Source organism: Acanthopagrus latus, chromosome 9 (genome assembly GCF_904848185.1).
Source record: "Acanthopagrus latus isolate v.2019 chromosome 9, fAcaLat1.1, whole genome shotgun sequence".
Lineage (NCBI taxonomy): Eukaryota > Metazoa > Chordata > Actinopteri > Spariformes > Sparidae > Acanthopagrus > Acanthopagrus latus.
In genome coordinates, this window is record NC_051047.1 from 3,037,202 (window position 1) to 3,064,709 (window position 27,508).

The window sequence follows — 27,508 nt, forward strand, 5'->3', positions numbered from 1 at the left end:
TGCTCTGATCTGTCATGGTTTCTGTTCTCACATGGCACCCATATGGTTTACAGTGATAAAACTTGCAGTGTGAAAAAGTCAGTCGTTGCTAAGTTGATTGGTTACTGGCTAGCTAGATATTAGCTTCATGGGTTAATCGGAGACATGCCGACATTTTAATGTTTCTGGCTGACTCATATGAAAACCAAAGGGATCCAAAATATGCATTTTATGTCGAATTCTAACTCAGTGCCACGTACCAATGGAAAAGAGACCGAGGCTAACGGTAACAGTCTCCAGGTAATACAAATTGCGTCCTCAACAAATGCTAATCAATAGCAGCATTTTTTTGTATATAAGGTAGTTAGTTAGCCTTAGTGTTATAGCACAGTATTGGTGGCTGAGCAGACATAATTCGGATAGAGGGAGGTCAGAAATGGGGAAGGGTGACATGCTTTGCTATTCCAACCCCTCACAGGGGATCAATAAAGAATTACCTGGACCTTTTCTGTATACTGATAGGAAGGTCGGATTTTCTGTGAGGCCGGGAAAGTGTCTCTGAACCCTCCTGTATTGAATTTCTATTTTATTTTTGCCTTCTCTTGTTAAAGCTTGTATTTAACAAAGCATGAAAAACAGATCTTGTATGTGCACGGGTAAAAAAAGAGCATAAAAAAACATATTTGATGGATTGTTGCTACAACAAATATTGTCTAATATATCAATATTAGAATTTTTTTTTGTTTGTAAATACTTCTAATCCGTGTCAGAATCCAGTATTGGTCGGCGTAGAGGTATGTGTCGAGGGAATGTTCTCATTCATGCTCGCACTCCATAAATCTCCCTGCCTTCCTTGTGCCAGCACCAGTTTCCCTAAGTCCCCATGACAATCATAGACACAACACTGTGACAAGGGACTGTTGCCAGCTGAGTTTTTGTGCGTGTAAACTGGCAAGAATGTGTGTGTGTGTGTGTGTGTGTGTGAGAGTGAGAGTGCATGTGGAGCACTTAGAAATAAAGGCATAAGCTAAGAGGCTGTATGCTGCCAAGTGTTTGCTGCTTCTTTAAAGGCACAGCCCCCCTTCCTATCTCCTTCACTACTGTCCACCCTAAATATGCTCTTCCTCCCTTCATCTCTGATCACGCTGCTCAAGTAAATAATGATTAAACCCAAAGCACTGCTTAAACAGCTGTGAGTTGAGTGAACGTGTGCTGGCTGTCTAATCATCACGAGAAAGCGGTAAGGAAGGCAGGACAGTCACTTCTTCCGCCAAGAAGCACCATCCTCTCCCTCCTTTCGTTTTTCTGTCACCCACGTCATTCCTCTTTGGCCATTTGCTTTCTGCTTTGTGGCATGGACTCATTGCTCGCTATGATAATAGGTGGAAGTTTCACTGTAGAAAGAGTGACAGATATGTCTGAACCAGCCGCTCTGCTACTGCCTGTTCAACCAGTTTGAGTTCGAACTCCTGCTGAAAGTTTTAGTGCTTTTGCATCAGATATATTAAGGACTCAACTGTCAAGTACCTGAAGCTAGCTTTTTATATCCAGTCAGATTCACAGTTTCTCTGTTTTTGTTGTGATGGGATGAATCCATATATATGTTCTGTGTTTTATCAAGGAATAGAGCAAAAGTAGGGGAAATATACTTACTGTCTGACTTTCAGGGGGTTAAAAAGACCTGTGGCACTGTCACAGTTTATCTGACCGCCCAGTATGCCTCACTGTGACAACTCTAGAAAGTCACTGCAGTTTTCTGAGAAATAGTCAAAGGCGTTACGGGTTATTTCCGCTGTTTGTGTAGGGACTGATCAACCAACATACAACATGTTGATGAGTTAAATTTAGAGGTTTGGTAGGTGTACTTCTGAACTTCAAACAGAGCAAGGCCTAGCTGTTTACCCCTGCTCACACTCTTGCTAAGCTAAGCTAGTCACCTCCTGCTCCTGCTCCGTAGTTGGCAAGTAAACATCAGTCTGCTCCTCTAACTCACTGAACGAAACCAATGAACCATATTTCCCCCCAAACTGTCCTATAAAGCAAAGTTTTTGTATGGCAGTTTTGACTTGGGGGAGTAGTTTGAGATTTTTGGAAATGTACTTATTTGCTTAAATGCTGAAAGAAACACGAGAAGATTGATACCACCCTGTATGGTATATATAAAACTGGAGCCAGCAAGTGATTAGTTTAGTTTAGCATAAAGATTGGCGACAAGGGCCTGCTTGACTCTGAAATAATAATCATCATAATAATAATTTAAAAGAAATCCACCTCCTAGAACCTCAAAAGCTCACTCAATAATATGTTATATTTGTTGTTGTTGTTGTTTAGAATAGCAACAACTATAGTGTGACTTTTAATAGCGGGTTATATTTGACATCAAAGTTATTCCTCGGCTTCATCAACTCTTCATCTTCTTTAGTCAAAACTTAGTATATATATAATAGTATAATTTGGTATCATCAAGCTCTGCTACCAGTATCTAAATATTTCAACAACACCTGCCTGTCCTTATGGTTACAAAGGAGTAAGATGATGTGGCATTACACAGACCAAAATCAAGAAAAAAAAACAAAAAAACGGTCAGATGAGGAAGTGCTGTCATTCTGTGCATACATGTGTGCTGGTTTTTTTTTTTTTCAAAGCAGAAGTGAAACGCTCCTCTGTGGTTCCTCTCTCGTGTTTCTGAGAATAAGAGGCTGTGCAACAGGAAGTGAGGCTGGAGGTGGCAGAAACACACAGGAAGTGCAGGGAGGCCAGACTTAGTTATATCTTTGACATTGACTTTCAGTGCTAGATTTTTAGATAATCAGTGTGGCAGATGAGACTCGTTTTTAGTTGGTGGAAAAGGACCGAGTCAGCCACTTGCAGCCACAAACAGATGTGAACTTTTATTGTAGCTGACCATTTTTTATCATGTTGCTGTTTTTTTGTATTTGATATATTTAATCCCTTTTTGCTAGAGCTGGGCAATAATTCAGATTGATAATGACATAAACATTACTGTAATAAGTTAATGCAATGCATATTTGTAGGTCAGTCTTCACTTACAGCTGCATGACTTTGCATAAGTGGGGTAATGCAGCTTCTAAAGTATAAAGTGAGTGGTGATGATTATATTCTCATCATGATTTGCAATATTAAATTGCAAATACTGACTATCATGTATATCAATATGTTTCTCATGTTTTTATGTGAAAGTAGCTACAAGGAACTTTAATTTTTGGTTAAATCTGACGTCTCCTGTGGCGACAAAGATAGTCAGCTTTGTTTTAGTGCCGTACAGTACCACCAGATGACAGCATCTTCTTTCCCGCAGGCTGCTAGACTTCTCAGTTAAACCTCAACAATCCACCATGAAAAATCACTTTGATTTTATGATGTATCCCATCCACACAAGTCAGAATCTGACATAATGTCAGGTACTAAGAGTAATTATAATAATGAGTACATACAAGCAAGTCCTCTCTCTGATGGTCCGAAAAGACCATCAGTTTTAACATAGAGACTTCCATTACCAGTCAAAGCTACTTGCAGCGTGTCTAATCATAACGATTGATAATACGTTTCACGTTCCAATCACAATTTGTCAAAACAAAATGGAGGTAAACCAGTAAAGCTACAGGTTGATTAGCAGCGTTGATGTTTTTTCCTCTTTGCTGTGGAACATTTTACTGTTCCTCTGAGACATGTTGTGTAATGTGGTTCTTCACTATTTACACTCCTCTGCAATGCAAGCAGACAAGCTAGAGAGGCGCGCAAAAACTAGCCTGCTCAAACAGCTGTCTGACCCTCGCCTTCAGGTCGTAGCGGTCAGTCCACAGTCTCTCAGGTACTGTACTCTACAGTTCAGAGCCAAACAATGAACTGAAATTTCTGTAAAGCCGAGGGAGGTGCAGATTCATCCGATAATTCTCTCTAGGTTCATCATTACTACTTTTCCCTTTCTTATTGCCACATTGTTTTCACATTGTAAGTTACTGATGATAGACAATTAAAGATCGTCCTCATGATGTTGCTGACCTGCAGGCATTTTTCTTCTAACCAGCGCCGACATCTGTTTCTCTGCAACTTATAGTGCGTGTGTGTGTGTGTGTGCATTTGTGTGTCAGGGGCCTCTATTTACCTCATATCTGATCTAGGAAAGAAAATATGGGTTTCAGAGACATGACCTCCATGCAGTGCACCTCATTTAAATGTTGTATTTTCAGATCTCTGTCTACAACAACAGTTTCTCTGTTTACCAGAAAATATGTGGTCCTGTTTAGGGATGCTACTAATGATTATTTTCAGGTTTGATAAATTTGTTAATTTATTTGGATATTTATGTATAGGAAACAGAAAATATTCACGTTCAAGAAGCTAGAATCAGAGAATGTGTACCTTTACACTGGTCAATAAATCAGAACATTTTCGGAGCGCTAGTCCTGTCAACATGCAAGAAGTGAGTTTTTTAAAGTCATGTTGGTAATCAAGAACAGTTTTGTATACAGTGTATAGTAGGCTACAGTCTCATGGTAGCCGTCCTTGCTCCAGCTCTTGTAAACAGAGCAGCCTTAAGTCAAACATCTGCTCAAACACGCACACACACACACACACACACACACACACACACACACACACACACACACACACACACACACACACACACACAGAGCCATATACCGTGGGAAGGATCATGTTTGGTGTCCTCTTCCGTAATGAGCAGGAAATATTCCTCCCCCCAACAAGTCATTTCGTCACATCGCCTCGCTTTGAGAAATTCATTGACTGTTTAAATTGATCATGTGCACTTCCATGTCTTACATGTTGCCGCTGGTCATGTGACGAATGTCTCTGACTGTTCTTCTGTCTTCTCTCTCCCTCTCTCCACAGCCTCCGCTCATCCAGGCAATCTTCAGCGGAGACCCTGAAGAGATCCGTATGCTCATATACAAGTCTGAAGACATCAATGCTCTGGTGAGGAAGCACGCACGCACACGGTCTGCATCTTAACACATCAGATAAACACTTTCCATCAGCTCTGACTGCATTTGAGCATCAAGCATCACTGAAGTAAACACTGAGCCCTCTGCCTGTAAATTTAGATGACAGGGTTTTGCTAATAGCTGGTGCCTCAGATATTCTCTTAAACTCAGAGTCATCATCTGTATCAATGCAAATCCAGATCCTTCTCTAAAACATCTGCTTTTAGGCAAAATGAAATCACAGTTCAGTGCCATTCGTCGTTTCCCCTCCTTTCTCTTCAGCCCCAACTTCCTGTAGCAACCAGCACCCTAGGGTGAAGGGAGGAGGGCCACAGGTCAAGAGTCAGTAAAGCCATAGTTCAGAGCATGTGTTTATTCACATCAGGTCATATGGATGTAGATACATAACACATGTTTGTGGCAGAGCAGCACAGGATGTGGTCTGGCCTGCTGTCCTGTTCTCCTCTCTGCTGTATTTAGTCTCTCATGTGTATTGATGGCGGCCTGCTACAGGACTCCCACGTCACCGTCATTGTCCACTTTAGAGGTGTTTTTGTTGGAGAGGCTGCATTCGGCCCTGTCACATGGACATGTTGGGTGGTCATCTGGATCGGATGCACTGTGTGTGTGTGTGTGTGTGTGTGTGTGTGAGCTGCCTGAGAAGAACAATGGATGTGTTGACACTGATCACCCTGACACTGATCCTCAGCTCATCATCTGTGAACTGATCTCACTGTCTCTTCTGTTCAGTCAGAGGAGGCGTTGTCAGATTCCAGCCTGCACTATCTGGCTCATTTAATGCCAGCTCACATAGAATTTTAGAACTTTTCCCTGTTCATGTCATGGTTTGGTATAAACTTTTATTAAATTCGTTGGACCTCAAAAAATCATACAGATGTACTCTCCCAATACTTTTTTAGTTTTTGAAGTGTGGTCCTCAGAGATGAATTTAATTTCTGTGATGTATCTCTGTATGTGTCTTTTAAACCTCACCCGTCTCTTATTTCACACTGGGTTGGGTTTAGATTTGTGCTGAACGTTGAAGAGACCCTGAGGATAAACCCCAAGATGTATTCATTTATGCAGTTGTTGCAGAATATATCACATTTATAACAATAACTAATGTTTTACCCTAAGAAATTCATCCATTTTCAAATGAATATCTTCACTAGTTTTCATTTTCTTTGATTCTGCGTAGTACTAATATAGTTCTATCGCAGCTAAAAGAAGGCTCAATAGGTGTCACACAAAAAATAGAAAAACACAGTTCAGATGTACAGTACATGTGTAAAACTACATGTAGAACTACATTATCCATCCACGGAATCCACATTTGGTTGCAAATTAGTGAAAAGTAACAGAGATTTAAATTTTTGCTGAGCAAAACATGATTTATTGTTTTCAATTTGATCACTGTAAAATATTCAGCAACAGCTATTTAAACAAATACATGTTGAGAATCAGAGTCTCTTCGATGTTCAGGAAGTTCAACCCCATAAAGAGAGAAATAAGCACTTGGTGAGGTTTAGAATAGACAAAGAATCATGAAAATGCTGAAATTGATCTCTGAGGGCTGAACTCTAAATACCCTCTAAATAAATATAGATATAGGATTACGGCAAGGGCAGTAAGTTACTGACAGCTGATACTGAATGGTCAGATTTTGTGTTTTTAACTGTTGTGATTGTATTTCATGTACAGCTGAATTTAAGCCCTAGTAATACAAAAACATACTCCAGCTCTGACTTGGGAAAAATGAGGGAATCTAAATCTTTGGCACTGACATCAAAACTGGAGTATGATATTGTCACTGGATGAAACCCTGCAGTACCTCACCAGTTTTGTACGCAAGCACTAACTCACTGACTTCCTCCCTCAGGATGCAGAGAAGCGCACCCCGCTGCATGCAGCAGCCTTCCTGGGCGATGCTGAAATCACAGAGCTCCTCATCCTCTCTGGTAAGATTGTTGCTCTCCTGTCTGCGTTTTCATCTCCTTCCATCTTGTGTCCGCTGTTCTTGCTTCTGAAAACCTTTCCTAGAAAGCCTGCAGTGCATCTGCAGCAACAGTCATTTCATTTATGACATTAAATTCTTGATGATTTCTTATATAGTTATTTGATTACTGGATTAGGGCGGAGTTTCACCTTTCAGTATGATATTACAAATTGAAATGTTTCAACCCTTGAAGCACTGTTTTTGATATTTTTTTTACTCTATATGTCATTAAAAGGTTCTTTTGTAGGACTGAAATGTTAGTTCATTGAACTTGCAGCCTGTGTATCTCACCAACTGTAATTGTGATGCAGCTCTGGAGCTCAAGTTTGGTTGGTAAAGGTGACTCCCCATCAGTGCCATGCTTACCCCTCCTCTACTCTTTCTTCTCCTCCTTTCTGCTCCTTGTTCTCTACAGGGGCCCGGGTCAATGCCAAAGATAACATGTGGCTCACCCCTCTCCATCGCGCCGTGGCATCTCGGAGTGAGGTGAGCGCGCACACACACACACACACACACACACACACACTCCAGAACAGCTCCAGCAGCGTGGCGATGAGTCCTCACAACGATACAGGTGTCACAGATGAACCACACCTTGTACGTTAACCTGACAACAGACAAACACGCACATTCATCAGCTTCTAGCCCCTTCGCAGCACACTTGCATACTTCTCAAGCTTTGGGAATCTGGGTCAAAGCAAGTCATCAGCCACAGCACTCTCAGTGCCCAAACAGGTAATTCAGCATGGCTGGAATAGCAGGAAGAGGAGTCTCAGCGGTGTCACAGAGGCTTTATGAGTATGTTTGTCTGTTTGCATTGCAGGATTATAATAACAAGTAGGGGTCGACCGATGTAGCTTTTTCATGACCGAAACTGATACAGATTATTAATAATCAAGGAGACTGAACAGCGATATTTTGGACTGATATTCATTTGCAGTAAAGTTGAAACTGTGTCTTTGAATGAAGCTGCTCTGTAGTCTGGTGGTATGGCAGCAGGCAGATCTGGATATTTAGCCTGGTGCAGCAGGGTGAACAGACTGCGGCTGGGTGGGTGTATCCTTTAGGCTCTGAGCTGACATCTCATTACACTGATGACTCTGATGCTCTGTAGCTCTGTAGATGGTACCACTGATGTTCTGGGCTGTTTAAATCACCCACTGTAGAACCTTCCTCTCATGGGCAGAGCACGAATCATAATAAGGATAATAATAATGCATTTAATTTATATAGCGCCTTTCAGGGCACCCAAGGACACTTAACAAAGTGGAACAAACAAAACAAAGAATAAATGGATAAATGAAAAATACACATAAGATAAAGAACTAGAAAAGTGATTGATTTGATGGGGCTGGACCTAGAGCTGATAGTCCTTATTAAAAAGATGGGTTTTCTGGTCTCTTTTGAAAGCCTCCAGAGAAGTCAGTTAGTGGATTTCAGCTGGGAGAGTGTTCCAGAGAGTGGGGGAATCATGCCAGTTTGTGATGTTTCCAGTTAGGATGCTTTCTGTTGCTTCCAGCAATGTACAGTCATGCTATGGTTGAATCCGTTTTCACTCCATTGAGGGATATTTTTAAGGGAGCAACCAGTACATACGTATGGAATTTGGACACAAAAATATATGGTTGAAAAGTAAATATGTTGCACATGTTGCTTTATTATTAACATGGAGTACATAGCTTTCTTTCTTTTCTATGTCATCTTAGAGTCGATGCATACATAATAAAACAGTATTACAACAGTTGAGAAAGTCTTTCTCTCATATTGGTTATATCTGCCTCTCTAAACACTGCTGATTTAACGTTCAATAAACAAACAATTCAATATTCTTACTCAAAAATGCAATCACAATGGCCTGGCAAAAAAATATTCTGTCATTGTTTATTTTGTTTTTCTGTGTCTGTTTGACCACTTTGTATTGAAATATGTTTTCTAATTTCCAATCTTTCACAGCTCAACATTGACCACTCTGGTATTGTCTTTTGTTAATTTCATGTGAAACAGACAAAAAAAATGTACATGTCTTACTATGTTGTTTATAAGGAACAGTAATTATGCACATAATTGAGTTGATTATCTATTTATCTGATAAACACGCTGTCTTTGATGCCGTTCCTCAGGAGGCCGTGCGAGTTCTGATCCGCCACTCAGCTGATGTCAATGCACGGGACAAGAACTGGCAGACGCCGCTGCATGTTGCTGCCGCCAATAACGCACTGCGATGCGCCGAGGTCATCATCCCGCTGCTGAGCAGTGTCAATGTGTCGGACCGAGGCGGACGCACCGCCCTGCATCATGCAGCCCTTAACGGCCACACTGAGGTACTGCAGAGACTAGCTGACATTGTGTCCAGCAGATGTGTTTGGTCAGTAAAATGATATGATTTGCATGTCTTCTGCAGCACTGTCCACATGCTGTAGTTCACCAATAAAAAGGGCTGTGATCTAATGGTCCTTTTCGCTATTTCAGTCGAATAGCTTGGTTAGGGAAACAAGTGGGCAAGGGCAGCTCCATCACCGGAGTTATTAAGTGGGCTGTTCATTTTGAAACACTCTTCATTTCAGATAGAATCATTCACAAATATGTCGAATCTAAAATTAACAATGAGAGGCGGCAGATTCCTGAGGCTGAACTGAATGGACTCTATTTCTGCCCGGCGATGTCTCTCCTGAGTGTTTATGCAACAACTGAGCCAACTGACGAGATGTATTTACAATGCTGTTATATAAAGACCATCGCCCACACACACACACACACATACACACACACACACACACACCCTCACACTGACACAAACATTCATGCTCACACATAATGAGCCTCCTGCACACACATACAAACATATAAACACAGATATATAGCTCTTATTCTTTCCCCTCCCTGTGTTTTTCTCTGTCAGATGGTAAACCTCCTCCTCACTAAAGGAGCCAACATCAACGCCTTCGACAAGAAGGATGGCCGAGCGCTGCACTGGGCAGCTTTCATGGGTAAGAGACAAATAAAAGACGGAGTTTGTGGGAATAGACAGATAGAAAGTGCCGTGTGCTGAGACAGAAGGCTCAATTCAAAAAGTTGCTGTCCTCACTGATGAAGATATTTTATGGCAACAGGGTAAAACCGGTTTCTGTGAGTGTTTGTCTCTGCACAGGAGACTCAGTACCTTTGCCCTGAGGTCAGCAGTGGAAAGTGCTGACTCAAAGGACGGTTGCCAAAGTTAACATGGCAGAATGAAATTAAATGCATTAAGTGCATACAACCGGTGTAGCAAACAAAGACGTGGTAAATCTTGTGTGATAAAGTGTTTGTTTGTTTTAACACAAGCTCTTGAAAATGTCCTGAGGCGGGATATTTTACAGTTTTACAACAATAAGCTTTACCAGCAAAGATGACAGGAAAGTTTCACCTGATAACTTTACTTCATTTAAATTACGTGCAGTATTAACTTGCACCACACAGTCCACATAGATTCTGCCTTAAGTACAGATCACTGTTTGTTTTGCACAAGCCAATTATTGGATTGAAAATATAATTGTATAGGTCATTTATCATTTATTGAACAAAAATGTCAGCCATCTGCTGGTTCCACCTTGTCAGATGTGAGGATTTGCTGCTTCTCTCTGTTTTATGTCACTGTAAATAAAACTATTTTGGATGTTGGGCTTTTGGTGGGACAAAACAACCAAACCTAGAGACGTCACCATGGACTCTGTAAGACTGTAATGACATAATGGAAATCTTACCTATTCTTTTAAGTAAATAGAAGTTATAAAAAATATGACAAAAGCAATTTCCAAATCGCAGGACGTGCAATACTTTATTTAATGTGAAATGTGTCACAACATACCATTATAAAGCATTGTGGTCCAGACATAAGGGAACATGATTTTTTGGTCCATGATCAACTTCTTAAACAGCTGACGCGTCCTGTTTGATCATGATTTGTGTCCTCTGTTGCGCCCCCTGCAGGACATCTAGATGTGGTGTGTCTGCTGGTGAGTCAGGGGGCGGAGATCAGCTGTAAGGACAAACGGGGATACACTCCGCTCCACACGGCGGCCTCCAGTGGACAGATCGCTGTGGTCAAACACCTCCTGAACCTGGCTGTCGAGGTCAGGACACACACGCACACCCATGCACACACACATACATACAAACAGACTGATTCACTGTCTCACTTGGCTTCACATTTGAGGAAAATAACACACACTCCCACGCAAGCACATGCTCCTAACACATTCATTCATTGTCTTGCCCCTGTGTCATAACACTGACGCACACACACACACACACACACACACACACACACACACACACACACACCTTTCCTTGGGCCTAAAGACAAGTCTTGTTTTTACTTTGACAACAGATAGATGAGTCCAATGGCTTTGGGAACACGGCGCTCCACTTGGCCTGTTTTAACGGTCAGGACGCGGTCGTCAGCGAGCTCATTGATTACGGCGCCAACGTGAGCCAGCCCAACAACAAGGGCTTCACCCCACTGCACTTTGCTGCCGCCTCCACACACGGAGCCCTCTGTCTGGAGTTCCTGGTCAACAATGGGGCGGATGTCAATGTACAGGTACGCAGCATGTCCAACTCATTGTTCCAGAGCAAGATGTATGTATTGATTCATTTTGATCTAACAAGTCAATGTATCCAAAACCTATGTTAGTTATAACAAGAGGCCTTGAAATCTATAAGCATGCCATTTCTCTTATCTTCAGTTTCAATTTTGAACTTCAGCCTGTGTGGCCAACACATCAGTGAGTTCTGGGGAACATTGGCCTTCATTTAGAGTCATGCTTGGCCACCTTGAGATTGTTGGTCAAATATTCACTCACTTGCGGCTGTATTTTTGGTCTCTACCAACTTCTGGGGGAAATATCTGGTCACTTTGTAGCTAAATACTGCTCTGCTAGTCTCCAACTGTGGCTGTCTGCTGTTTCATGCTGAGCAGGTAGTTTTTTTTATTTAGAGGTTTTGCACTGAATACATGTGCCTGCTGCAGCAGGAAACAGCATTGTGTGAGCACTGGGAGTGAACCAAGATGGGTCTCTAGTTGTAATGAACCTATTACCAGACTCTGCAGCTCGTCTGAGCCTTGAGCTCATAGTTCAGGTTGTCTGGTCCTCTGCTTTACTGTTTCAGTCTCACTGCCTCTTCAACATTATTCCCATATTCCCTTGTACCCACTGTGCACTACTTGCTAGGCAGACTGTCTTTAGCAGATAAGAAAGAAAAGTGTAAAAGTGTATATTGGACTTGCATTTGCCAGAGACAGGACCTGTAAGTTAGGAACTGTTTGTAAGGTGATATGTCATTTGTGTGTTTAGATTCTGTTGCGTAACCTATGGTAGCCAATAATTACAGGTTCAGAGATAACATAAAAAAAGTCAGCATACTAGCATACTACAAAGCTTGAATGTAGCACGTCAACATGAGAATGTTAGCTTAAATTGCCAAACATTAGCATGCTACCATGCTATGGGTAAGTCCATCGACATGATGTCAGCAAATTAAATAGCTAAACATTAGCATATTTCTGTGCTAAGGAAGAGCATGTTGACCTCATGTTAACAGTGGTTTGATGTGGTGACTAGTCGGTCTTTACTCTGGTGACACCTTTACATCAAACTTTATCATAGTATTGATCCTTCATCCATCCAACAGATTTGTTCTCTGGTTTGTACTTAGCATTACAGCATCAGGGGCTGACTAGCATAGCTAAAGAAGAAAGGTCTGTATCATGTATGTAACAATATAGGCCTTGTCCAGTTAGTAGTTGTGTAACTAAATAATATGTAAAGAATTAAGATAAAAAATTGGAATCATAAGAAACTTCTCCCTTCTGTCTCACAGGGATATGTTTATTGCTTGCATTTCTCAAAACAAAGGCTGTATTTCGCATTTAATCTGAAACCTGGTACATTATTTCTCCTCCGCCTTCTTCAGAGTCGGGATGGGAAGAGTCCTCTGCACATGACAGCGGTTCACGGGCGGTTCACTCGCTCCCAGACGCTCATTCAAAACGGTGAGCCAAGTTTATGTTTGCTTTTGTCTTGGGCTCTCTTAAAGTTACATTTGTTGCATATTCTGCGTATAAAACTCACATTTTATTTCAGGCGGTGAGATCGACAGCGTGGACAAGGATGGCAACACCCCTCTCCACATTGCTGCACGTTACGGACATGAACTCCTCATCAACACGCTCATCACCAGTGGAGCAGACTGCACAAGGTTTGTTTGTTCACCTGTTGAGAAATATATGTTTGATTATCACAGTTACACTGTACAGAATCACAACATCAACTTGAAGAGACGGTTTTCTTTCTGTATCTCTCTCTAAAGGCGAGGAGTTCATGGCATGTTCCCTCTCCACCTGGCTGCCTTGAATGCCCACTCTGACTGCTGCAGGAAGCTGCTGTCTTCAGGTAGCACACCCAGTTACACCGAACTTGTAGAAATTAGGTTTTGTCTTCTAATCAGGTTTGCTGTGAAAATGAGCCTCAATTTCATCTTTTGCATTTGCATCGTTACTTCTGAGCACTGACTTCTACCTCTTACCTTTAGTTAATCTTCAGTCCTTGTGTGTTTTTTAGCAGAATATCATCAGTTGACAGTGCACAGGTACACCTCGCTAGAACTTATGCAGTCTAAAACACGGTTCTGATGTAAATCCTGCCTTTGTGTTTTTGTTGAAACTGCCTTAGAAAGATATCGATTCAACTGTAGAGTCATTTTGGAAACTGCAACTTGTTTGCTAATGAACTGTATTATGTTATACTGACCTCTGCTATATGTTGGCTGCACAATTGATAGCAATGAGGGTAGGCTAAATAACATAAACACTGCTCTGCCTCAGTCTTTAAGCAAAATTCATAATAAAGTCCAGCTCATTTTAAAAGCCAGTTGGTCAGTTGCCTAAAAAGTCAGCAGGAGACAGTGTTCCTTGGCTTTTGCCCAAGGAGGAGGACATTGGTGTTATGGTCAAGCATGTGTGTGTGTGCCAAGGTGTGTGTTCATGCCACTTAGCTAAAGGGGGGCATGAGAATGGGAAGGGGCCATCACAAAAAGGTGCATAACTTCCAACTCTATCCACACACTTGTACAAGAAAGGTTGGTCATGAGCCAGAGGAGACAATAAGCAATCTGAGCCTTCATTCATGGTGTCAGGCGTAGGATTTTGGAATGACTGGAAAGATGTGGGCTCCCCTCGGGGCAATTCGAAATAATTCTGGAAGTCAGTGTAATCTAATATATGAGCTAGACACCTTTTTCAAGTGCCTAATGAGGATATATAGTGTCCCAATAATGTAAATTCCCCACAGTATGAGTGTTTTTATCTCAATATGCAATGATATGTTATATCTTCCCATCTGTACCTGGCTAACATTTCACACAGCACTTGAATCATCATGTGCACTACGTGAATATTGTCCTGTGAAGGCTTCCGAGTCAGAGACCGCTTTACTTTAACATCATCTCCGAATGTAGTTTTCAGGGAGGTTTGAGCCTGGTTGTTTTTCTTGCCGCTAGTGTTGAATTCCTCCACAGGCACACGTATTCAGCACTGGCCAAATTCAAGTCACAGTGTTCCAGAAACAGACGAGGCCTCACTGAGTCTAATTACTCACTGATGGGACCATTCTCCCCCTGGACAAGACTGTATTCTGTTCAATTCTCCTCTCAGAGCATCAACGTTGGTAGTTAATATCTCGTTTACATCTGAAAAGCTTCCTTGTTGCTTTTGGCAGTCAAATAATTTGTCTTTCCACTTATCCCATACATTGTGTTGGTTTCTGAGAGGGTTTTCCAGTACAGACGAGACTAGTATAGTCAACAAATGTGAAGTAGACGTAGGGAAAAGACAACAATCGTTTTTTATTCCAGATCCCTTTTGACAGTTTCTGGCTCTTGTGTCTGGAGGCATGGTGCAGGATGAAACTGGGCTCCTCATGTGGCTCTGCTGAGCTGCTGTTGTGAACAACAATGGAGTCATTTACATGTGCTTGAGCCCTGTGCAGCTGCAGCGTTGTGTCTACTCAGGACTGGTGTGAGCAGTTGCGGCCTTCGCTTTTGTATCTGTTGGACTCAGAACTAAATCAGCTCCTTTAACGCCACATCTGAACGACTGTGAAGACAATTTGCAGTGATAAAGGTTTAAAAAGCAATGCCACAAGACGACCACACAGACATCATGTTGTGTTGTATTTACTCTTGTGTGACTGTGATGCAACAATATGTGCATTTTGGAGATAGGTTGAACTAAACTCAATGTCTACAGGAACAATGGCTCCAAGTGCATCAATCCCCAACGGACAGCTAGTTAAAAAAAGACACCGTACATCAGCATAGCATGAGCTGTTTATGTTTAGTCTGAAAGTATGAAGGATCTGCTCACTGTTTTCTGGTTATATTCCTGAGTCGGCACGTAACCAGACAGAAACACAGAAGGTGCATTCTCTGTCTTCCATATTAGCCGACAGCTTTCCATCTCCAGTCCTACCTCTGGTGACCTGAGGTCATTATTTGCCACGTGAATGAATGCTGCACTCCAGGGCTTTTACACAATAACTGACACATCCCATCTTAACTGAGAGTTTATCATTTATCAAAAAAATCACCTGCGATTAAGTGACTATTAGATTACTTTATGGGATTAGTCGATAACTACTAAAATGCAGTAGTTGATGAATGCCGACAATCAACCATGTTCACCATGACTGAATTATGAAATACTCAAGGCACGAGAGCTGCTCCTTACTGCAGCTGTAGAGAAACTCCATTAATGTTTTATCTTAAAAAAAAAAAGACTGTTTTGAACCCAGAGTGATCTTTGTTTTGAGCTGACGAAGAGCAGGGATGGAATCAGAATAAATAGAGTCCATATATATTTGGTGCGGAGGAAGAGACGCGAGGCAAAGATGCTTAGTGAGGGAGACAGGTGCATGCTGTTGTTCTGAAAACAACGGGCAGATAGTTATTGTAGTCTGGCTGCTGGTTTGGCTGATTATCAACAGGGTTAGCAGTTGGAGTTGCAGCAGTGGCTGAGACACACACATATGTCTCTTAGCATGCGGTTGCTGCAATTGGTGCCATATATTGTACTCCTTCTCCAAGTCATAATCACAGAATATATGACCGTTTAAGTCATGGGTTTCATACACTTTCTGTGACAAAACATTTAAAATCTAAAATTACGTCAGCTGTGGGACCCTGGGATAAAATCTTTGTGTTAGATAAGGGGTCCTTTGGGTGTTTGAGAACCACTTATTGATGAGGTCAACTCCAAACTTTTTGTCAATAATTAAAGCGTCTGTGTTTTCATTTCCTGACCCCCGGCAGCCTCTCAGCATCCCCAGTTTCCTTCTGCAGACTGTCTTTACATGTTGTGGTTTCAATGCGTTGAATTGCACAAATGTTTGCTGCCAGTAGCATTTTTACCAGTTACTTATTTCTACTAGTTATCAATAATATTTCACTCTTCACTTGAAATGTCACCCATGCGCACAGTGTGCAGGTAAAGTTCCTGAAATGCTAAAAGCATTCAAGGGTTCCTGGAAAAGACCCAGTGCTAACAAAGGGTTAGACTAGTCTAACTCAGAACAGTGTCTTAATCTGGGAACTGGTCACAGCCACATCGACACCACAGATATTCAAACTGACCTGCTTGCTGCACCTTCTTCCTCAGCTCCCTCCTCTGTTCGTCTTATATATCTTATACAAGATAAATCTCTGTCTCTCTCTGTGTAACCTGTAGTTTCCAGATGTTTCTGTGTGTTCCTGTGTGGGCATGGCGAGCATCATGCACTCTCACCTAATCTCCTCTGTTCCCCCGTGCTTGGTTGCACTCACGCCTGTCTTTCTCTCCACCTCTTCCTCCTCTCTCTGTGGTCGCTGCTGCTGTGTCTTGTCTGGCCTCCGTCCGACTCCCCGCGCTACCCCTCGTCAGGTCGGAGGTTTAGCATAATGTGTAACGACTCGGTCCTGTCCGCAGGCTTCCAGATAGACACTCCTGACACTCTGGGGAGGACCTGCCTGCACGCTGCTGCTGCCGGAGGGTGAGCTGCACTGTTCATTATAGGATGTATATGACTTTTAAACAGAGGAAGAAGGATAAAGGTTGATTCTCTCACTCTACACCACCACAGCAAAGCCTGATGAGATAGCAAATAGTCAGACAATCGTGTTATACAGTAACTAATAGAAACACTGGCTAAATCTCTGAAAGTGAGACCTGTAGTTGTAGTAAACCAGGATTATTCTTAAATAATCTTTCTCAACATTCAGTAAATTACTTGAATAAGGATCAACTTAAGTTATTTTAACTCATAAAGCCATAATTAAACACAATGCAGTAATTGTTCCCCTCTCCCTGTGCAGTAATGTGGAGTGTGTCAAGTTGCTCCTGAGCAGTGGCGGAGAACACAACAGGAGGGATAAGTGCGGCAGGTAACACAATGCATTCATTAATAATGTTGTCAGTAGTACTGAATTAATGAGATGGTCCACAGATGAGTAGATCGACCAAACAGTAAAGTTGCCAATTTGATAACTGGAGTGTTGCTGAAGTCCTTTTCATGTCAAGAAGCATTTGAGGCATTCTTCAGGTTCCAGCAGATCAGAACTGAAGAGTTGCTGATTTTCTCCCTTGTTTATATTTAGTGTTGTCTGAACAAAACAAGTCATTAGAAGTGATCTGTGACTGGAAATTTTGATATATATTTTTTTTTCTGACAATGTTCATATTTATAAGCAGCATTTAGCATTTACAACGAGTATCAAACATGTAACCCGCTGTTTATAACAGACTACATTGAAGGTGTAGGCGGATATAAGTGTTTATTTATGTTTTTCATAAAGATCCTCCAGACACATTTTAAGCTGTAAATTGAACATTGTACATAATGAGTAAAAAAAAACAAAAACAAAAAAAACTTCTGTTATCTTGAAATGAATGTCAAAACATCGCTCTACAGTCAGAGAGAGTGATGTGCATGCAAACATTACACTGGAGGATCTAGGTTTTGAGCTGGGTGCAATTAACCTCCCCAGTGTAGTGTGTGAATGTGTAAGTGCAGGTAAGTGTAGGTGGGGGTCTGTGTGTACATGAGACATTTCTTCCAAATAGTTTGAATCACCTGTTCAGTGCTTCATTATTCATTATTAAAATCACACACAGCCACACTGGTGACATGACATGTGCAACCATCACAGAGGGGTGTTGAGCTCAGGTGTCCGTAGACTTTGGCCATGAGTTTGTCCTGAGTTTCAATGGACTTGGGGGAAAAAGTGTGATCGGTACATTCTGGAATCGGTACGCCTGAATATTTATATATGTGTTGTGCTGCTGATTTGTGATCTGTTTTCTTAACTTTCTTGATATTTCCCAGGACCCCCCTCCACTACGCGGCCGCCAGCCGTCACTATCAGTGTCTGGAGACTCTGGTTGCTTGTGGAACTGCCATCAACGCCACTGACCAGTGGGGGCGCTCTGCCCTGCACTATGCCGCTGCCTCGGACCTGGACAGGAGGTGAGGGGCAGCAAGACATATTCGACAAACACATCTACAACTCATCTTATCATCCATTGTTTCCAAGTTAAGAGAAGAATTCCTTTAAGTCGCCTTTTGACTGTGTTGAGGAGAGGAGGTAGCACTCCGATGAAGCTGCTCCTCTTCACACCACTCCTCTGGTGCTGCACTGAAAATATGGGTGGCTGTCTACTGTTGCTACATATAGAAACCTGATGGTCCACACCTCTGTGTTTCCATGGTAACTGGAGGTGATACCAAGGTGATAATCATGCGTGGCCCCCTGGATTGACAGCCCCACTGTTTACGATGCAGATGATGCACATTCAGGCATTAAGTAGTTACCCACTGACTTCTTAGCATCAGTAGGAACCAGCACATAAAAGAGGCTGACGACTGAGTGTGTTAATGCTTCATCATCTTTTACCTCACCTGTCCCTCCTCCCTCCCTCCCTCCCTCCTGTTTTCTCCCCTCTACAGGCGTCGTGTTGCTCTGGAGCCAGAGAGTGAAGGAGTTCAGGCGGAGCGAGAGAAAGAGGCAGCCCTGTAAGTCCACACTGAGAGCAACACAAAGAGATCAAGAAATATACTGTGTGGCTGCTTTTATCAGAGCTGTACTACACACTGATTTGGAGTACATACAAAACAAATGAGAGATGACTAAATTAAGTATACTAAAAAATGGCTGTGTTCTTAATAGGCACTTAATTTGTGCTAGTTTCAGTTCCTCGAATGTAAAGATTGTATGTCCCATCTTTTGTAAAATGGGAAAAGTTGCAACATGACACGTTCAAATTACTTTGCCTTACTTGACATTGCGATGTCGAAACAATATATTGTGCTGCCCTGCATTCTTCACTGTTTTCTTTTATAGACACCATGATTAATCAGTTGATTTTGATATTGTCTGACAATGCAATTTACAGACGAAATGTTGGCACACACACTCATTCTAAAGTTTAAATAAGCTTTGCAAACATCTGCAGGAATCACTCAGTCCATTACCAGCGCCACAGTCTGATATCCTACACGCCTTTAGTTTCAGTAAAGCGTGATCATTATCACAGCGACATTGAAGTCATAACATTGACTCTGCCCATCCTTGTAGATCAGTGATGTGTGAGTCTCTATCTTAAATGACAGCTGAAATGATGTTGTTTTCTGTTCCAGGTGTTTAGAGTTCCTCCTCCAGAGTGGAGCGACGGCTTCTCTCAAAGACAAACAGGGCTACAGTCCGGTGCACTATGCTGCAGCCTACGGACACAGGCACTGTTTGGAACTGGTCAGTAAATGCACACACACACACACACACACACACACACATATGGAGGACATAGTTGTATTGTTGGCGTGTGACTCCAGGCCTTTTCTCCATCTGTTGGCTGATCAGATCTGCAATTCACACCACATGATGACACTCAAGGTCCTCTGCTGTGTTGTAACAGTGTTGACCCTGCTCTGTGTTAAAAAATTTGATAGAGTATATGGACTCATCTTCAGCGCAGGGGAAAATGTGTTGATGCGTGTCATTCTGATTTGCAGCTGCTGGACAGAGACGACAGTCACCAAGAAGACCCTGAATCTCCAAACGCCAGGAGCCCGCTGCACCTTGCCGTGAGTCTCTCTCTCTCTCTCTCTCTCTCTCCTTCTCTCTCTCCTTCTCTCTCTCTCTCTCTCTCTCTCTCTCTCTCTGCACCTCATGTACAAAGATAGTGGCCCAGGCTTCAAATCTGATCTGTGGCCCTTTGCTGCATGTCATGCCCTCTCTCTCTTTCACCCTGGTTCCTGTATGTTACTCTGGCTCTGATGCAGCATCTCACCCAGTGGCCTACCCGCAACAAAATCTGATTGGCAACACATCACTTATAGCTCAACTTACAACTTACTTATACACTCAACTTATAGCCTAGAAATATTGAATAATCTGAATCTGCAAAGTAACTGCTAACTAAATGTATCAAGTAAATGTTGTGGACAGGACTTATGAAGTAGCAGAAAGAGGAAATACTCAAGTACCTGGAAATTGTAATAAGGAACAATACTATAATCTATTGTACTTCATTCATTCATATTATTATTATTATTTTTTTTTAATACAAATGAATATTGGTCCCACATGTAGTTTTTCAGTCCCCTTGATTTCTAATAATCGTTATAAGCCCTGAAAGATTCAAATCAGTCACTCCCTAATATGTCAGTCTGTATGTATTTTTTTCGATTGTAGTACTCATATGGTACCTACCAATGTGACTCCATGTAGTAAATATTTAGTTTAGTGTTTTTAAAGAGGCTCTGTTTTTGCAGGCGTACCACGGCCACGCTCAGGCCCTGGAGGTGCTGCTGCAGGGGGAGACTGAGGTGGACCAGCGGGATGAGGCGGGGAGGACACCCTTGGCCCTGGCCGCCCTGCGGGGACACACTGACTGTGTTCACACCCTCCTCAGCCAGGGGGCGTCGCCGCGCACCACTGACACCCAGCATGGGCGTACCCCTGTCCACCTGGCAGGTGGGTTCACTTTCAGTCTCACATTGTTCAAATGAATTTTGATCATTTTTACCATGTCATTAGTTAGATGACAATATTTCGCAGTCTGGTGGAGAAAAACTTGACTGACCTGCACAGAGCCCTCACCTGTTGACCTCATCCTTGTCAACATCAGTGCTGAATTGGAGCAAATCCCTGCAGTCTGGTGTGGAGAGTGGAGCCTGTTTGGGCAGTTTAACAATCACATCTGGATGTTACATTCAGGTGCCCACATACTTTTAGCCAACCACCTCCAAGAATAATTACACTATTTAAAACTGAGAGTAAACACCTGAGCTGTGCTTACTTTCCAGCGTCGCCCTGGATAAGATCCAATTATACACAATTTGGGCTGGGTGATGAGCGGAGCAACAAACAGGACTCTTCTGTTTGTGCCTTTTAAATTTAAAGTCAGCAAGCACAGCGACATCTGGCAGGTTCAAAACTGACAGCAGTTCTTCAGGACTTCATGACAATTAAAAGAAATGTTTTGGATTATTACAGTTTTTCTCCTTTCAAAGCTCACGAAAACTGTGCACACAAGTGTGAAACTGACTTTTATAATCAAAATGTCCATTCAGACATTTGAAATCACATTTTGGTAAAACAAAAGCAGATCACATCATTAAAAACATGCTGTTCATCTGGAAATAAAACTGGCGTACAAAGTGCCACACCCTAACGACCAAGTGTTCAGCCTCACTTCTCACCTGTTTAAACTCACTTGGCAAACCACTTCAGTCACCTGTCAGAGTATAAAAGAGGCTCGCTGTGTTGGGGAAAAATGCGACAGTGTGGAGGACACAGAGGAGGAGGAGGGCGATCCAGTGCTTCTAATGAAATCTCCTTTGGTTTGAACTGCTGCAGTATCAACACAGGGGGGACTGGGGTTGTGAGTTTCACCCAATTTGAGCTTATTGAAAAGACAAATGTGTATTGTATCCTATTCTGACACAAGGGTTTTGTCAGCGTAGTATTTATTTGATATGGTCACAGTTTTGTATTACTTTATAATATGACAGCAGTCTCTATACCACATGTACCGCAATATTAAAACCTTTTCTGGGACATATACTACATTAAAAACATTTTCCTCTCAGTTTTATAGACTTGAATATGTGTCATGGCCTCATAAAGACAGAAGTATTTTGATGATAGTGTTTTAAATGTATCACACCAGCGTTTAAATGATGCGCTGTGAAAGATATCCATATGATAGGATAAAAGACCGGATATTACAGGGTTTTGAGTGCAGTTTCAAGAAATGTGTTTAACAATTGCGAAGACTGTAGTTACTGTATCACTTTCATTAGCTCATTATTTGGTATCAGGTGGAAATGATCCCATGCCCATGTCTCTCTAATGTACACTGAAAGTATAACAGTGTCACATTTCCTATTTGACGCAAGCTTTGACACAATGTATCGAACTTTCACAGAAGTGAAACAGACCTTGGAGCATTAGCATCGTCCAACCCCTCATTTTAGGCAAACCAGATTTAGTGTTTGTTGCTCATGTGGCCAGATGAATTTCTGAGTTTGTTCAGATGATTACATTCATAATTTGAGTTTCCATTTGTGAACACACCCTGCTTTTATTTTCACTCATTTCCCATCTTCTCTTTTTACATGATGGATTTCTGCACATATCAGTCTGATAGTTTGAAGAATTTGTTATGGTTTCTGTTATTTTTAGGATTATGGTTCTTATTTCCTGCTGTGGTGACACCACAATCATCACAAACTGGGATTTGTCTTCTGAATGACTATAAATAAACATTTCTGTTGCACTCTGCCTCTTGCTCTCCTCCTCCAGTGATGAACGGTCACACGACGTGTGTGCGCCTCCTGTTGGATGAATCGGACAGTGCTGACCTCACAGATGCTGCTGACTCTCAGGGACAGTGAGTGATCTGTCTTTCCTCTGCTAGCTTTCTCTTTCAGTTGTCCTCGTCTGTTCCAGTGTGTTCAGTCTGTCTGCCACGCTTCTTCGTCTGCAGGACTCCTCTGATGCTGGCGGTGGCGGGGGGTCACGTTGATGCTGTGTCGCTGCTGCTGGAGAGAGAAGCCAACGTCAATGTGGCCAATAAGCACGGCCTCACTGCACTGCACCTCGGGGTGAGCATCACACTGTCTGTTAATATTTTTTGCCTGTATGGAGACTGAAGTGTGCCACCAGAACAGTTATAGACTTTATCAGCTATTAAGTATAACAACTGATAGATTCGAAAGAGCTTTTTTTAATATAAGCGTTAAATAATCTCAAGAACTATCTCCTCATTGGATCTTTAAATGATGAATCAATATGAGTATACAAAAGTCTGAAGTGAAGTGAATTTATTTTAATTATTTATTTTCTTATAAAGAAACTGAAAAATGCTCATCAATGTCCTGAAGCAAAAAGTAATGTCTTCAATTTGGAACTATTGGTTGGACAAAAGAAGCAAATGTTTGACTGAAGAATGATTTAAATGATTCACAGATATAGAACATTTTGACGACTGATTGATTCATTGGTCGCATCCGTAACTGGCAGAATTGACGCCACTGTTCTGCCCTGTTCATGGGCAGACTTGATTTACAATGTCACCAAAGAGTAAAAAGAAGACTTTCACACCACTGAGCTTGGGTCAGAGTTGTTGTTTTATCAGCGTATGTATATAGTCATTTATCTAAGGCTGCATGATATGGTAATAATTAATCACATTTGGATGAATTGTGCAGCCCTATATTTCTGGTGAGGTTGAGTCCAGGTCAGTACTACATTTACAGAGTTAATCTAATTTGGTTTGTTAAACTGTGGAGATCTGCTTCCATTTAAATCAGGTCAGCAGAACCTTTGTTTTTCATACTGCAGTTGCTTGTGGATCTTAAATGCTACCTGCCCTTTTGTGTTATCTGCTTCCCATGGCAGCGATTAAAACAAGTGCTCTTGGTTGTTTAGCCCACGGGGTGCTTTCAGTGCACATTTGCCATGACTGCAGACCATGCATCAGAGCATTCCTCAAGTCTTTCTAATGGATGTCTTGCTGTTTCAGCAAGTCATTGTTAGTTTCTTCCTTTGGAAAACCGATTCTCATATCTGAGGTGTTCTTTGACCTTAATGGATATTTAGAGTAGATAAATGTTCACTGTGATGGAATACTCTTTTATATCACACCGACAAGAATATGAACCATAAGACCTTTAGCTCGATTCTGATCTAGAGGCCTAAATGTCCCCCCTCCCCCAGCTGCTGTGTGGTCAGGAGGAGTGTATCCAGTGTCTGTTGGAGCAGGAAGCCTCGGTTCTTCTCGGCGACTCGCGAGGTCGCACCTCCATCCACCTGGCCGCTGCACGAGGCCACGCCTCCTGGCTGAGCGAGCTGCTGAGCATCGCCTGTTCTGAGCCGCCATCCCTGCCCCCGCTGAGAGACCACAGTGGATACACACCGCTGCACTGGGCCTGCTACTACGGTCAGCATCACACTCTTCATGCTGTGACACACTCACAGATGTCCTCAGTCTGCACTGGATTATCTGTTATCATTCTTTATGTAGAGTTTGTTCTAATTTCTGCGAATATAGTAGCAAAATAATAGTTCAAGTATTGTACAATAAAACAAACTAGACTTGACTCCAGTGGAAAACTGTTTGTTTTTTTCCAATACTGTGTGTGTTTGTGTGTGTAGGTCATGAGGGCTGTGTGGAGGTCTTGCTGGAGCAGAAGGGCTGTCGCTGTATTGATGGGAACCCCTTCACCCCTCTGCACTGCGCTGTGTAAGTCACACGCACACACGCACGCACGCACACACACACACACACACAGCATTTTTAATGATGATTGTTTTCAGTTTTTTAATGATTTATTCTAATTGTTTGAAAGGATTACTATGTTCATACTAAGACTTTAAATAAGGATACTTTTTTTCCATCAATTGATCTATTGATTCTTTTTCCACGGAACTGTTTCATCATTTAGTCTATAAAGACTCATAAAATGGTGAACAGTACTTGTTTTGTGGGACCAAAAATCCAGAGATGTTCCCTTCATATCAGCGCTGATCTTAATGTTAATTTAGAGAAGTGAAACAGAAGACGATATTAGAGAAGCTCGTGCATCATCTCCGACACCTGATGTCTGATTGTGTTTCAACCAACAGGGTGAATGATCACGAGCCCTGTGCATCTCTGCTGCTGGAGGCCATGGGATCAGACATCGCTGGCTGCAAGGACGCTAAGGGCAGGTAAAAGTGTGTGTGTGTGTGTGTGTGTGTGTGTGTGTGTGTGTGTGTGTGTGTGCACAGGCTGTACCTTCTTTTTTTTGTTCACTCCTTCCTCTCTCCTGCAGGACTCCTCTTCATGCTGCAGCCTTCTCGGGTCACGTCGACTGTGTCCAGCTGCTCCTGTCCCACGATGCACCTGTCGATGCTGCAGACGAATCAGGTCGCACCTCACTGATGATGGCGGCTGAGAAGGGCAGAATCGGAGCCCTCGGTACTGAGATATTTGATTCAGCTTATGGCTTCAGTACTGCAGTGTGTTTATGTTGTTTCATGACATTTGGGAATATATTGATGTTCTATTGTTTTGATGATATAAGACTTATAAGAGTATAAGAGTAGTAATAGAAGTGTTATCTCTTCCTTGCCCTGATTCTGTCTTGTGCTCCAGAGGTGCTGCTGACTAGCGCCAACGCCAGCCTCAGTTCAACGGACAGAGACGGTAACACCGCCCTGCATCTAGCTTGCAGTAATGTAAGTGTCCACAGGGGGGCTCTATCCTTTGTCTTACGTGTTGTTTGTCTTAATGCTAGTGCCTGCTTGGTGGAACTCGAAGTTTTATCGCATTCAATTGGGGGCCATTTTAACTGTCTGACAATTCTCTGAAAAAATATCAATTCTAACCTCTTTCAGTCTTTGATACTTCAGGGCTTGGCTTGCTATAACCGAACATGTTCTCCTCACAGGGGAAGGAGGACTGTGTGTTGCTGATCCTGGAGAAGCTATCGGACACTGCACTCATAAATGCCACGAATGCAGCGCTGCAAACGTGAGTCTCTAAAACCTCCATATAGCAAAAAGGATTGTGGAGTGTGATGCACTAGAAACATGTTAAATGTGGAGAATATGATTGTATGTTTCACTCTTCACACAATTAAACAAAACAAAATTAAGATCATATTTTTGTTGATAACCTGGAGGTGCGTGTGCTGAAGGACAAACTTTTAAACAAACAGGGAAATGATTTGTAAAAGTCATCAGGAGATGGTGGTGTATGTAAAAAGGCAGCAGCAGGCGAGATATCACAGCGTGAATCTGCTTTAGTTATAACGTACAAACTGTCTGTGTGTCTCTGCCAGTCCTCTCCACCTGGCGGCTCGTAGTGGTCTGAAGCAGGCGGTCCAGGAGCTGCTGTCCCGAGGAGCCAATGTTCAGAAGGTGGATGAGAACGGTAGGATGAACCTGGTCTGACACCCTGTTGGCCCCAAAGACTAAATAGGCCCCCAGCTGCATGCTCTTGTCATTGGTCAGCATGAATGTTTTCCTCCGTTCCAGCATGAACTCAACTAATGAACTGTTGGAATATGATTTTCTATGTGCACTGCAAATGAATCCACCTTTTAAAAGGGGTTCCCACTGGTCATGATGTTTGTGGAATACCATAGAATTTAAAAAGCACATTCCAAGTAGGGATTCATTTCTCTTCATCAGAGAATCTCCCAAATGGGACGTTTCCTGCTTCCTGCCTCTCTCAGTTGTTATATTAAATGTTGGGTCCGTTGTTGTTGTTTCATCCTTTTTAGAAATACTTTTTGCCTTTAATCTGATAGCACCAGCAGAGAGGACAGTAAATGAGGGAGCAACTGAAGCTGAAAGGATGTTACACTTCATTATCAGTCCATAAAAATCGATTTAAAGTCATTCTAAAATTAGAAATAATCTGTTTGTTTTTAATCAGCATTGAATTGAATGGGTTAGGGTTAGGGGGATGTTGTCTGATGAGCTTGTTTCTGTCTTAATTCAAACACCTTCAGATTTTTGTCATTTTCAAACTTCAAACTTCTTCAGACCCGACCAACACTAAATAAAACATCCAGGTCATGGATCCACTGTATGATCTATTTTCAAACTCTGCCTTCATACTGAGAAAGTCAGGAAGGTGTCATGGCGTTGTGGGAACCCTGATTCTAACTGTGTACAGGCTGCTCGTCTGCTTTCCATGTGTCATTATGAGTTGTTAGTGTATGGATTTGTTGTGTAGTGACAGTTGCAGCAGTGGTTGTCCCTGTGCTCTGTGCCCCCCCTGTGTTTGCATACTGTGTCAGCTGGCTGAACACTAATGGAATGCTGCTCCGTCCCTCCTTTGTCCTCTGCTCCCGTCTCTGCTTCGCCTTCCCCGCTTCCTCCATGTCTACGTCTCGCTCTCTTCTTCCCTTTTGTTTCTGTTCCCTCCTCCCTCCCCTCCCCTCCCCTCTCCTCTCTTTCTCTCTCTCTCTCTCCCTCTCTCTGTCTCTCGCTCTCTCTTTTT

The 27,508-nt window shown here is 42.3% G+C and overlaps 1 protein-coding gene across 3 annotated transcripts in view; it reads left to right on the top strand.

The window, feature by feature from the left end:
• ankrd44 (ankyrin repeat domain 44) overlaps window positions 1–27,508 on the top strand; it is a 37,255-nt gene that overhangs the window by 4,292 nt on the left and 5,455 nt on the right. For 2 of the 3 annotated variants that reach the window (XM_037109514.1, XM_037109512.1), the window contains exons 2-27: window positions 4,855–4,938; window positions 6,826–6,904; window positions 7,358–7,428; window positions 9,063–9,263; window positions 9,842–9,929; window positions 10,909–11,051; window positions 11,309–11,521; window positions 12,895–12,973; window positions 13,065–13,179; window positions 13,291–13,373; window positions 16,895–17,003; window positions 17,326–17,394; window positions 18,336–18,476; window positions 18,957–19,022; window positions 19,647–19,758; window positions 20,019–20,090; window positions 20,781–20,982; window positions 22,816–22,903; window positions 23,000–23,117; window positions 24,232–24,454; window positions 24,670–24,757; window positions 25,141–25,224; window positions 25,329–25,474; window positions 25,652–25,734; window positions 25,947–26,029; window positions 26,340–26,431. In XM_037109514.1, coding sequence (XP_036965409.1) covers window positions 4,855–4,938; window positions 6,826–6,904; window positions 7,358–7,428; window positions 9,063–9,263; window positions 9,842–9,929; window positions 10,909–11,051; window positions 11,309–11,521; window positions 12,895–12,973; window positions 13,065–13,179; window positions 13,291–13,373; window positions 16,895–17,003; window positions 17,326–17,394; window positions 18,336–18,476; window positions 18,957–19,022; window positions 19,647–19,758; window positions 20,019–20,090; window positions 20,781–20,982; window positions 22,816–22,903; window positions 23,000–23,117; window positions 24,232–24,454; window positions 24,670–24,757; window positions 25,141–25,224; window positions 25,329–25,474; window positions 25,652–25,734; window positions 25,947–26,029; window positions 26,340–26,431 — 2,932 coding nt within the window. The remainder of the gene's footprint in view (window positions 1–4,854; window positions 4,939–6,825; window positions 6,905–7,357; window positions 7,429–9,062; window positions 9,264–9,841; window positions 9,930–10,908; window positions 11,052–11,308; window positions 11,522–12,894; window positions 12,974–13,064; window positions 13,180–13,290; window positions 13,374–16,894; window positions 17,004–17,325; window positions 17,395–18,335; window positions 18,477–18,956; window positions 19,023–19,646; window positions 19,759–20,018; window positions 20,091–20,780; window positions 20,983–22,815; window positions 22,904–22,999; window positions 23,118–24,231; window positions 24,455–24,669; window positions 24,758–25,140; window positions 25,225–25,328; window positions 25,475–25,651; window positions 25,735–25,946; window positions 26,030–26,339; window positions 26,432–27,508) is intronic. The other variant, XM_037109513.1, reaches the window with a different exon arrangement.